At 35.1% G+C, this 13,455-nt stretch overlaps 1 protein-coding gene across 5 annotated transcripts in view; it reads left to right on the forward strand.

The window, feature by feature from the left end:
• Positions 1,421–13,455, forward strand: part of LOC107605381 — a 14,540-nt gene continuing 2,505 nt past the window's right edge. For 2 of the 5 annotated variants that reach the window (XM_016307255.2, XM_021105182.1), the window contains exons 1-13: positions 1,421–1,773; positions 2,765–3,385; positions 3,481–3,569; positions 3,709–3,807; positions 5,314–5,932; positions 6,084–7,094; positions 7,208–7,319; positions 8,672–10,203; positions 10,353–10,428; positions 10,543–10,663; positions 10,759–10,845; positions 11,169–11,621; positions 12,463–12,558. In XM_016307255.2, the coding sequence (XP_016162741.1) occupies positions 2,818–3,385; positions 3,481–3,569; positions 3,709–3,807; positions 5,314–5,932; positions 6,084–7,094; positions 7,208–7,319; positions 8,672–10,203; positions 10,353–10,428; positions 10,543–10,663; positions 10,759–10,845; positions 11,169–11,621; positions 12,463–12,558 (4,863 nt within the window). In that variant the 5' untranslated portion in view covers positions 1,421–1,773; positions 2,765–2,817. Of the gene's footprint in view, positions 1,774–2,748; positions 3,386–3,480; positions 3,570–3,708; positions 3,808–5,272; positions 5,933–6,083; positions 7,095–7,207; positions 7,320–8,671; positions 10,204–10,352; positions 10,429–10,542; positions 10,664–10,758; positions 10,846–11,168; positions 11,622–12,462; positions 12,559–13,455 lie in introns of those variants that run through there. The other 3 variants (XM_021105181.1, XM_016307256.2, XM_021105183.1) reach the window with 3 other exon arrangements.

A 13,455-nucleotide genomic window follows, 5' to 3' on the forward strand; every position in this document is an offset into this window, starting at 1 on the left:
ACATAAATAATTTTTTAATTAACAAAATAAAAAATAACCATGCTAAATATAAAATTTAATTTTGATGCATTATTAGTGTAAAATGGTTTTACACGTGTATCCAATTATATAACGTCACATCAATAAAAGTAACTATCTTTCATATTGATTACATAAATTGTCATCCAAATAACCGATAAGATTGCTTAACTGTGTAAAATGTTTTCCACTGTGAGTGCATCAAAATTAAACTTACTAAATATATACTAAAATCAGTCACAAAAAATAACTATTAATATAAAATTAAAAATATTATTTACGTATTAAAATTAGGCGTAGCTAGTTAGTTTTAGGGTAAAGTACTAAATTGGTCCTCTATGTTTGGGCGTAATTCTGTTTTGATCCTTAAGGTTTAAAGTGTTCTATTTGAATCCAAAAAAATTTCATTTAGCATCAATTTAGTCCCCCAGTGAGGTCAAACTTAAATAATTAATGGAATGTCCTACATAACAACATACAAGAACAAAATCGATCATCTGGAGAACAAGTAAGGCACAAAATCAACCATTAATGCATCAATACATTTATTTATTATTTTTTGAGTAATTACCCAAATCAGTCCCCGAGAATTTTAGAATTGGACATTTTAGTCCCTAAGGAAAATTAATACACGGATCAGTCCCCAATGTTTTACTCCGGCAGACAAATCAGTCCCCAGTTCATTTTCCGGCAGAGTAATTACCCAGATCAGTCCCCAAAGATTTTAAAAACGGACATTTTAGTCCCCAAGAAAAACTAATGTACAAATCAAGGACTATTATGTCTAACAGAGAGAAACGTTGGGGATTGATTTGTACATTAGTTTTTTTTGGGGACTAAAATGTCCGTTTTTAAAATCTTTGGGGACTGATATGGGTAATTACTCTGCCGGAAAATAAATTGGGGATTGATTTGTCTGCCGGAGTAAAACTTTGGGGACTGATCTGTGTATTAATTTTTCTTGGGGACTAAAATGTCTGATTCTAAAATCCTCGGGGACTGATTTGGGTAATTACTCTTATTTTTTTTATAAATAAATAAAATATTTTCTATAGAACTAAAGAGAATGATAAATAAATATATTGATGCATTAACGATTGATTTTGTACCTCTGGAGCTTGTACTTGTTCTCCAAATTATTGATTTTGTTCTTGTACTGTTATTATGTAGGACATTTCGTTAATTATTTAACTTTGACTTCACAGTGGAACTAAATTGATGCTAAATAAAACTTTTTTGGATTCAAATAGAACACTTTAAACCTTAAGAATCAAAACAGAATTACGCCCAAACATAAAGACCAATTTAATACTTTACCCTTAGTTTTAATTGACTACCTCATGGCAAGTGAATAACAAAATAATGAAATATAGCGGAATTGAAAACTTATTATATTAGCGCTACAACATCACGAAGGTGGTGGATAAAGTGAGTAAGCATGCAATAACTTTACTACCCATCCCATGAATACTGTACTCTCAGGTGCTGTGCTGCTCCTCACTCCTCTCTCTGCTCTGCAACTCTCTCTTCCCTCCTTTTAAAAAGTTTTTGCAGTCTCCACACTCCGTTTCTTCGATTTCTCTCTCTTCACTGTTTCACCCAGTGGTTTCGTTTCCAACTCTCATCGCTGCCATTTTTCGCTTAATCTTTTTCTTCGGTGACTTCCCCCCTTTCTTGTTATCTTTTCTTTTTCCTTCCTCTCTTGGATTAATGTTAGGGTTTTGAGCTCCGTTTCAGCCATCCACATCTTTGACGGTAACAACGATCTATTACTCGATCATGCTTTCTTTCTTTTCAGATTTTTAATTTTGCTTCCATCTTTTTTTCCCTTTTTGGTTTGCCTTTTGCTATCTGTGTGTTCCGGTGCGAATGTTTGTTTCATGGATCTTCTTTATGTGGAATGCATTTTGTCGGTGGTTTTTTCAGTCTGCATTGTTGTTCATGCAGTGCATGGCTGCATGGTTCAATGCAAAGGAAGTTTAATGCAAGTAATTGGAACTTTCTTCCGACGTTTTGTTTTCTTTGAATCAATCATTTATGGTTATTTCTTATTACTGTTATTCTTATTATTAATGCTATTAAAAAGACTTAAGGAGTGTGATATACAGCGGAAATGCATTCGTGCATGTTATCTATCGGAGTTTTGAGTGCTTTGAATACGCATCCGTGGCATAATGATATTAATATGCTTCTTGTGTGGAGACTGTTGTTTAGTATAGTAGTATTCAGCTAGTAATAAGAAAATAGTAGCTTCAAAGACTCTTATTAGCATCATGATAATTATTTTAGAGAAATATCCATTTTATCACTGAATTATAGGTCATCTGTACTTTAGCTTCAGATTTTACTGAAGCATGACAATCAAACGCTTAATCCTTTTTAAATTTGCGATTTGATTACTTAACTATTTTGTTAAGTTTTAGGGATCACAATCTTAGTTTGGGGTGAAATGTACTAAATTTCCGTTAAAAATGAATGGAAACTTAATACATGGGTTAATGTCTACATTCACAAAAGTCTTGGGTTCATATTGGTCATTATAAAATTATAGGGGTAAATATTGGGGATTATCAATTAACTGTGACTTCAGACGTATGATTTCTGCTTTTTTGATATATCATTTCATATTCTAGAACCTTGTGTTGCTGTGTCTCCGAAGAATGGTTTTAGAGTGAATGCAAAAGTCAATGTTTTATGTTAGTATTCGTTCCCCCCTGCTTGTTAATATAGATGGAGTTGAATGCAGGCCAACGTACCTACTGAGGAGTTACTCATTGTTTAAGATAATTTGTGGGAGAGATGCAAGACTCTGTTTACCCCAGCTGCAGTTATTCAGCTGACCATGGTGATGCTGGAAACTCATTTGTGGCTCTCCTTTATGGCCCTCCATCCCTGTTGCAGTATGATTTCAAAGAGTTGTCTGATCAGAAACTTTGTACCCCATCTGGTAGTTGTACTGCTGCAAGTGGGAACTTTGTTGTTGATTGTAGTGATAGTGGAACCTTCCCAACATCTAGTGGTGGAATCTTTATTGAAAATTTAAATAGTCATAACCTGCGAAGCAGGCAAGATACGGTTCTTGATAGTTCTTCCAGGGCAATGGTTGGTCTGAGGGATAGTGTTCATTCTGTATTTCATGATATTCAGAGTAATAATACTGCTGCACAGTCCACAGTCCCTGGTGGCAAAAAGGCAAGGGAACCTTTTTCTTCTAGGAGCCAATGGTGTAGTACAAACCCTGCATCCAGTCTAAATGTTTGTGCTACAGATAATCAAACTACGCCAAATATGGTTCCAGAACAATGCTCTTCCAACCTTAATTCTCTTTTAATGAGTGGATGCCCTCGTGTGTTCTGCATGGAAAAAAGTGAGCACTAGAGTTACATATTTTCCATATTGGTTAAGGGATATCCATTATACATATATTGACAACTCACATTTGTATTTATATTATCTTAAAAGGTGGATATCTTCTTCTCAGCAATACAGGGCTTCTTGGTATTGTTTGCTTATGCCACTCTTGCCACATGTCAGTTCTTAAGTTTTGTGAGGTAGGTAAATACTTTTACCGCATATGCTACACTATTTTGTTTAAAATTAGCCTCGCCAATTGGCCTCCTTGAAGAGTTAACTTAGTTTCCTATCATGCAAATTTTATACTTAATTTGTTCATTTGATCCAATTTTGCAGCATGCAGGGTTATATGGCATCAACCCAGGGGATGCTGTTCATATGGAAAATGGTGAGACCATTGCACAATGGAAGAATTTATACCTATTAGAGTTTGGGGTAAGGTGATGTTATACAATTTAATGGTTGATGAGGCATTATGCAGAGTTTTTATATGGCCTGCTCTATCTTTTGCTTATTAATGTTGGATAAGTTTTCGGTTCTCAGTAAAACAGTCCTTTCTTTGCTGGTTTTGATTTTTCAGTTTTGAATATTTTGCATATATTAAATGACTGAAAATGAGTAAATAATAGTTTTACGTTTTTATTTCCCCCTTTTTTCGTCGTTCCCCCTTCCTTCCTTTCTTGAATTTCGTTTTACTATGATGCAAAAGAACTAATTGTATATCCCTTATTCACAACAGTCGCTTCAGTAGCCTCCTGATTTGATGCATCTTTTTTACTGCTATTTCCTTTCACTTTGCATATCTCTCTTCTCTCTTTCATTTTGCTTTATTTTTTTTTTACAAAAGTGAATGCTGTATGTTTTGTTCCATAAAATTTTATTCACTAGCTTGAAGCATATATCTTTTTTACCTTACATCCTGAACTTAATATCATGTAGAATAAACTTGGTGAGCATTAACATCTATCTTACTTTTGCCTTCCTCTGATGGTATGGTAAACTGTGGTCTTGGCCATGCTTTTGAGAACCATTCTATATTGTTCTGTTTGGCTAGAAGACAGTTGAGCTGATCGCCTGCTTGGTTTGTTTGTGGCTTGAAAACCTGACTACTGAAAACTGACTGGAATTGGGGATAAACTACATGGTTTTGGTAGAAATCAGTGTTGAAACAGATCGACGTGGCTCAGGTTGCTGCTCTCTGTGCTTTGCTGTGGCAGCTCGTCAGCTGACGCTTCCTTGCATGCATTTAGTTACAATTTGACAAAGCATCATAATACAAGTTGTAAAAGAGCAAGATTATCAATGAATAATGTGAAGCTGCAAATATAATGTTCTAAGAGCGTGTTTGCTTTAAATTTTGAAGAAAAAAAAAATAGTGATTTTTATGACTTCTATTTTTTATATAAATGAAATAGCTAAAAGCTGACTTTTCTCCAGAGATACTCTTTATCGGCTTCTAAAGATGAAGAATTTGAATTTTTTTTTTTGTTTTCTGTTTTTGGGGGATATTCTGACAATTCATCTTAAAATTATTTGTCCCTGCACTGCAGTTTTTGACTTTGGTTACTCTTACTGAGAATATCTGCCATGTACATTGTCTTGGAGGGTAGCAACCACAAACAACCAACCTAACTTCGGACATTCCAAATATTCTCATTTTACAAGCGTATTAACTATGAAGTTATTATTATTAGTTCATTCATCAGGGCATTGCCATACATGTTGTTGCCTTTGACAGTGACATTTATTTATGAGGTCTAGCTAGCTTATAGGGAGAGAAAAATGTTATTGACTTGTGTATTTGCTCTTGCGATATATTGTATAATCTTCTTTGGCGTCCTACCTTTACTATTGGCCTTGAGAGTTGTATTTCTTATTTGCATGTATTTGAACTTCGAAGCAACAAGAACTTTGGATGGTGATACTTTTATGGTGCTTTAGATTAGGTCTCTGGGCAATGAGAGTGAATGGGACTGGCCAGAAGTATTATCAACAACAGGAAGTCTGATGAGATCCAATTCATCTTCATCCAGTATGTCAAAGAGTGATTTATCTCAAATATTGAGTTCATCTGCAGTCAGATTAAGGTCTGCAAAGCCTTGTGATTATGTTCCATTTCCAAAGGCCACCAGCACAGACCCCAGTTTACTTAGTGGTGTATTTCCCAAAGAACAACCAAATACAATCCAGGAAAGTGGCAAAATTCCGCTCAAAGGTTTTGTTGGAACATGTACAACAACAAACATTGTTGGAATTCAAGGGGATGATGGTTGTCAACCTGTACCACCTTTCCTTGATTCCCTTAAACAAAATGACAATTTTTCAGTTGCCCACTCTCCTTCACAAATTCCAACAAGCCTTCCAATAGATCATGAATGCATAAAAAACAATAATGAAAAAGATGTGCTTATAGGCAAAGATGCAGCATCGTCTAATATTGAGCTGAGGCTTGGACAACCACCTCAGAAAGGAAATCCAGTTCCATCATTTATAGGACATCCATTGTTTAATGCCCTTGTCAGCCCTCCAAATTTGCATCTTGCAAAGCCAATGATTAATAGTACGTTAAATTAATGTTTACCTTAGCTGATTGTTGATAATGCTATAGTGCTATTTATTCAACTGTTTATTGATGTTATTCAGTGTTTACTTATGTCGCTTGTCATTTTGAATAAAAACTCATAAGAATGGATTTTGTTAATTGGATGCAGTGCATAGCAGTGAGGGGAAATTGCAGAATAATTTTTGCCATGGTTATGGTTCCTTCAAAATGGTTGATCAACCTCAGCCTAAAATCAAGAACTATATGCCTGGTGTTAGCAATGCTTTTGGTGGTGCAGCTAGATCAAAACCTGACAGTGCAGCCAACAGTTTGTTGTTTTCACCACTTCCACAGTTAAATCTTCAGCCAGAGGGAAAGACAAAAGCTAGTGAAATTTTGATGAATGATAGTGGACCTGACATATCCAAGAAACATTATGAATTTAATGGCATGCAGTTTGCTCCTATTAATGTTCCCTGGAAAAATAATGGTCACACGGGAAGGCAATTGGATTGTTCAGCAGTGGGATCTATTAAAGGTTTGGACAATGATAAAGGTGTTAACTTTGCTAAAGATCCTTGTGCTAAATTAAACTCTGGATTTGGAATTAGTAATCTAGTGAAATATCCAAGTTCCATCAGAGGAGCTGTTGGTGGCAATGGTAGTTGTGTTTCAACTGTTAAAGGAAAGATATACGAGTCATATAATGAATCAAGGTTGCCGTTCAATACATCTGGTGGTGTAAATTTTCTCTGTGATTCTAAAAATGTGTCTTCTGTTGGACAAAAGAATCATTTCACCTCAGGGACGACAATTCCATTAGAAGGAATTCTGAAGGGCTTTCCCTTTCTTGTACCAAATTCTACATCAAATCAGACTACTACTTCACCACAGCAACAGGGCATTAACTTGGACAGACCTTTGCTTGATGAAAATATGAGGTTGCTTGCAGTGACACAGATACTGGAGTTATCTAAGCAACGACATGCATTGCATTTTCATAAAATGAATCAAAAGCACAAGAGATCCAGCAACACTTCAGAAGTTCAGCCCGACGTATATGAGGCTTTGACATCTGAACAGTTCTCTTTTGGCGCTACATTTAAATTGCCACAAAAAAGAGGTCCTTGTGGGAGTCCTGATACCATTGATGATTTAGAGAAGCTGGCTTCACTCACAGGCATGCACAATGGCTATCTGATCTCCCCTTTTAACTGTTTTGATTTTGCAAGGATTCTGGAACTTTATTCTTTGTACTATGTGCATGCTCAATAGTGGTTATCTTTCATACAGGTTTGAATAGATACTGTTTCTCTGGCTTGACACAATTACCTTTACATTCTAAAGAAAAGAAATCGCAATGTAAACAGGCCTACAATCTTCAAAATGAAGGCCAATCGTTGAGGTGATTGCGACCATTATCAGCTTACGTTATAAGGATAATATTACTTGCATTTTGCTTTGGGATAACTTTTGTGACTTGTTGCCATTAGAATCATGCAGCATATTCAGTTCAGCTTATTTCTAAGGCATCTGTAGGTATTGGTTTTCCTTTATTAAGTTTTTTTTTCAAGTTCAGGCCTTCAGGGTCAGGGTTATTGGTGGCTATTATACCCTCTAAAACTGTTACCTAGTTGCAAATATTTTTAAACCTAGTGAATCAAACATGTGAGAATTTTGGGAGGGACAAAAGAAAAGGAGTACATGACTGTTAGGAAGGAACATCAGCCATTGACATAATCAAGGTATAATTATTAAAATGGTAGTTGCATGTTTGTGGCCTCTTAGAACTGAACAGAGACCTAGTTTTTGAGTTCAAAGTTAATGTACATATTTTTTTTTTGTCAAAAATAGTGGGACAAAGTTAGAAAACCATGGGAGTTTTAGTTATTGTGGTATCATCTGTCTTGGGAGGACCTGTTCATGATGGCTGGTGTCATTTTTTATCCACTCATTTGTTCTGTATCCAAAAACTTAGCCTGTGTTAGTTAGATAAAAGAAAATGGGTTGTATTTGATAGTTGAGAACTGATGTAAACTTTGTTGAAAGTTTATGGGTGTGTATATTGATTGTGTTTATACTGGCTGCACTGGATTCTCTCCCTAAGCAACACGCTATATGGCCTTTAGTAGAGTGTCAAATTATTTATAATGGGATGCAATGATGTTTGATTCATGTTGCCAACTTCACATTGTGGGAAAATACTTTGATATTGATACTGTCTGATATCTCTATTTCCAGAGGACATGTGTACTTTGTATTCTTTACTTTGGATACATTTTTATGTTTTGTTGTCTTAATTGTAGTGTTGTTTTTTTACCTATTACTTGACACTTTAGATGAAACTACTACAGTCTTGTTTTACTTGAAGTTCCTTTTTTCAAGCATATTTATTAGTTGTCTCAATCCCAAAGCATGTATATGTTGGTTTCCAACGTCTCTAGAAAAAGTTTATTTTAAGCGTGTCACAGAAAGTGAATGAAAAATTATGTTTCCAAACATGTAGAGTTTTACAGGTGAAATCATCTGGTAAAGGTTGGATGAGTGAATGTGTTTGAACATTTAATTATATTTCAAGAAATAATGAGTAATGAAGCTTCAGGTTTTCTCTTACCTAAGAAATTGGATGCTACAGTTTCTGCAATGATGCTTGTCACTTGATTTTCTGATGCAGAAATTATTTATTCTATATTTTATGATCAAAATTCTTAGTTCCATAACTAATTACTTTTTCTCTTCCTCAATTTTATATTTCAGCCTTGGAATAAACAATGACAATACACTGTTTCAGAGATCAAGTGCATCCAACAATTTCACTGAGAAACCAGTGGATACGAATTTGGGAAGATACACTTTTGCTGCAGGGCAAAACCGTTCTAGAACCAATTTTTTTTTGGGAAATGGATCAACTTATAATTTTAAACAATTTGCAAAATCTAGTGGTGAAACTCCTTTGAAGATAATTTCAAAGGATGAAAGTACTCATCAATGGAGAGGTGTACCAAGTAAGCTATGGAAAGCAGATTGTGATGCAAAATCTTTAGATCCAATAGCAGCGGAAGGACAAGATGATGTTCAAAGTGTAAATACTTCTGCTAAACGCTTCAAAAGGAATTTTAATATGGAAGACCTGTTGAAAGTGCAAGAAAAGTCTAATGTCTCGACCGGGTCTTGTGCACCTATGGTCACTCAAGCTTCCATGGAGTTCAATAAGATTGATTCTTGCATTATTGATGGTGGGGACGCTACTGATTCCAACAATCTTGTACTTGATGAGGGCTCAGTAATCAATAAAGGTTGGTCACCTGATGCAGTTGAAAGTGAAAGAAGTTCTGAGTTTCTAGGCTCCACATGTGAGAGTTACTTGAACAAAGGTCATTTGAGAGTCATAAATGATCAAGATAAACCATGTCGTAGTCTCCTTGATGAGCTTAAGCTGTTAGATTCTATGACAAGGAAAAAAAGCCAGGACCAAAGTCATATACTTTCTGGTCATTTTAAAGCCAATCAATCTCAAAATGTCAAGGACTTAAAAGGAAAAAAGAAAAGGAGAAATAGGCTGAAGAATTTAGATGCCTCATTGCCTTCACCTTTCTTATTGCATAACAAGAACGATGAAAGGCAAATGTACTTTCCATCAACCCAGCGAAAATCATCTGCTAATGCCAAGCATAAACACACTGCTTTGTCACCCAAATTTCCAGGTAACCATTTTCTGAGTGCACGTCATAGTGACAAAGAAGATAGTTATGTGTCGGAATCAAGTTCAGATGACGAGTTTCGTAGCTTACATGACGTTCCTAGAAGAAAGAAACAAAGAGCAGATTTCCCTTCTGATTGTGTTGGGCATTTTCAAATGCAAGATCCAGATTTGGAGGAAACTGAAATTGGCAAGGTTGAGTCAATGTTTACCAGGGGGACAAATGCCAATAGAATCACAAGGCCAATAGTATGTGGAGAATATGGTGAAATATGCAGTGAACAATTGGCTGGAGAATTGCCAAAAATTCCAAAATTTGTTTCTCTCAGTAAGGTTCTTAAAAGTGCCAAAAGATGTAAGGTACCTAGATTAACTTCGAAAAAGAAATTGAAGAGATTGAGCTTTGGAAGTAATGAACACTGCTGTGGTCAACCCGGTTTGGAGAGGGGCAACACGTCACTTGTTATTTTCAAAGGAAAGAGAGAATCCAAAGCTATACATGGTAATAGTATTGTAAACATAGCTCCATTGAAGCTGAAGAACAAGGAAATTAGGAAAGTACGCAGTATTAATGAACTGACTGCTAAAGGTGAATCTGATTTTCTTTTTATTAAAGAATGCTTTTGATGGTTTAACGCTTTTGATGCCTTGGTCTGTTCTGTTATAGTTACTATCTATGTGTGATGGATTATTTTTCTAAGTAGTTCCGTCTTACAATGGTTTTGAAATGAATGGCAGAAACCAAAGTGAAGGATATTGTGGTGGAGTATGGTGAAGATAAGGAGCATGGTTGGTGTAACACCAAAAGCAGAAAGTGAGCAGATTTGAAGTTCTGTTGCTTATTTAGTACTAACCTACTAGGTCCATTTAAGTGCTCATGGTTTCTCTAGGGGTGCATATTTTTCTTATGGTACATATGCACTTGCAGCTTTGTTCAAGAATGCATGGGAATCTCCATCCAAAATTCAGACGCATTCTGCTCTGTGTGCCAAAACTCAAGCAATGATGACATTAACTGTTTGTTGGAGTGTAGTCGCTGTCTAATTAGAGTATGTAAATGTTTCGAATAAGGTTTATCATTTTAATTGTTCATATATATTGTATGAGACAAGTCTAATGCTGTCTGCATTTTGTTTTATTTCAGGTTCATCAGGCTTGCTATGGAATCTCCACATTACCTAAAAAAGGCCGTTGGTGTTGTAGACCATGCCGAACAAACTCAAAAGATATTGTATGTTTATTCATATTTTGGTTGAATAAGCTTTTTCATTTTTCCTTTTTTTTTTTTCTGTATTGATCTTTGGTACTGTTGCTCATGATCTTTGCTTTGAAATTTCGCATAATGTCATTTTGACTCATTGATAGGCTCTCTCCAAATGCCATAATTTCAATCATCTCTTGATCATTTATTGCCTTTGGGAATTAATTACTGCTTCTACTTAGCTATTATCAATTTTGCAGTTTGAGATACAAACTTTCCAATATGCCTTACCCAACTTGAGCTTAATTTAAACTACTTTTCTTCTTTTGGCATGTTGCGGGTCAAACATCAAGGCTTGTGTCCTGTGTGGTTATGGAGGTGGAGCCATGACTCGAGCAACACAGAATCGCACAATGGTGAAAAGCCTCTTAAAAGCGTGGAGTATTGAAAAAGGTGGCATGTCTAAGCATAGTACTACACCTGAACTTTTTGAGAAGGAAACAGATGTATTTGATTCCACAAAATCTGAACTAAAATTTGACCAAACATGTGGTTTGAAGTCTGGGAATGTTGAGATCTCAAGATCAGACCAGTTGAAAGTTGAGATGTCAACAAATCAAATGCAAAATGTTCCTTACAATATTTTAAAGGTTCATAACAGCATTACAGCAGGAGTTCATGATACATCTGTAAAGCAGTGGATTCATATGGTTTGTGGGCTTTGGACTCCTGGAACAAGATGCCCGAATGTTAATACAATGAGTGCTTTTGATGTATCTGGTGTTGCAGTTCCCAGAGAAGATGTGGTGAGTTCCTAACCGAAATACTTGGTTGCATTTTATATCAATTTTTATGTCAATCCATCAACCTCTAGAATATATATTTTTTGACAAAATAATTTCGTTAACATAGAGAGAAGAATAATACAATATAGAGATAAGAGTTGCACCTATACAGGAGCCAAAACAAACCAGAAGAACTTGACATTATTGTTCTTTACATATACTGTCATCTAGATGCTATTGTCTATTGGGCGTTCTATATGTTGAATACATTCTCAAATCTGTCCAGCATATTCGATATACTGACATTGTTATTCCTATGATAGCAGTGTCTGTATATGGTACTATGCATAGCTTCTATTGGATTATTGCTACTGTTTTAAGTTCTATATTTATATATGGGTCCTACAATGATTACCTGATGAAATGAAATACGGACTTGCGTCCTTTTTTCTTAAAATGGATAATTACATTGGAGTTCTATATTATTTTTCTTTGTTGCATTTGATTGAGTTCAGCCGGTGTTGAATAAAGTTAAGCATCTCTCTTCTATGCTTTCATGAAGTCAAATTGTGTTGCATTTGTTTGTTCTAATCATATTTGGACCAAGTTTCTTTGATTTTTATATTCAGGACTCGGAAGCATATAGTAAGCCTTGGTTGAGTATTTGGTCTAATGAATGGACTTAGTATCTGCTAGAAAATCGTAATCCTTTAAGGGGTTAACACTGGACATCAAATCCTTTCAGTGTGATGTTATGGTCTGTATAAAGGAAATTGTTTTATCAGTTATAAATTCTGGTTAAAAGATACATGTAAATTCAAGGTGACACTCCCCAAATGTTGACTATTGTCACCTTTTCCAGGTTTGTTCCATCTGCAACCGCTGGGGTGGTTCTTGTATAGAGTGCAGGATTGTCAATTGTTTGGTCAAGTTTCATCCTTGGTGTGCTCATCAAAAGGTATTTTTTGTTAGATATGTTGGTGTTTGCATCATACAATTTTCTGGCTTTGATATGGTAGCTTCAATTGAAAAATGCTTCTATTTATCGATTTTATCTTTTAAGAAAGTTCCATCTTATGTGGCAATTATTACTATCCTAATAATTGAAGCATTTGTGATATTTAGTCATATTGGCCTAGTACAAAATGAGTACCATCCGCCTGAAAGATCTGTCCTTTCTGACAGTGGCAGAGCTTCATCCNNNACCAAAGACTATAAAACTAGTAGCATAGACACTTACTAAGTGACGCTGCTTCAAATCCCAATTGAACAATTGAATTTTGCTTTGTTATGCTTCTTGTCTCCGTGAAATTCTAAAAGGTCTGATTGCTTACAAATATTGACATAAAAAGTTACTAATTTCAATAAAATATATTTTCATCGTATTACTAAATTTTTTTGTGGTTAAAAGATTTCTTCTTTTAGTATTTGTTGCAATAATTTATTCTAATAAAAAATAGACATTTGTATAAAATAGTCCATTAGGAAATCGTCATACCAGTATGAAAAGGTTATTTTATTTGTATTTTATATCTTTACTTATATATAATTGTAACTACCACTTTGGTCACATTTTTTATTTCCAACATACCTTTACTTAAATAATTGGAGAATTTACGAGAAACTGCAAAATATCAAAATGAATAAGAGAGAAGTTAAGGAAAGTTATTCACTAAACTATCATATAATTAGAAAATAGGAAACTTGTTAGCAAAAACACTTACCAAAGCCAAATTATTTCCTCTTCCTTTCCTTTGCTTTTAACTCAGGCTGGCTGGTGGTTCTGGTTTCCATTCTGTTGATCTTGCTAAATTTCAACTTCTGTTGTGGATCAATCAGATGCCCTCTAGCATTG

This window comes from Arachis ipaensis, chromosome B06 (genome assembly GCF_000816755.2).
Source record: "Arachis ipaensis cultivar K30076 chromosome B06, Araip1.1, whole genome shotgun sequence".
NCBI lineage: Eukaryota > Viridiplantae > Streptophyta > Magnoliopsida > Fabales > Fabaceae > Arachis > Arachis ipaensis.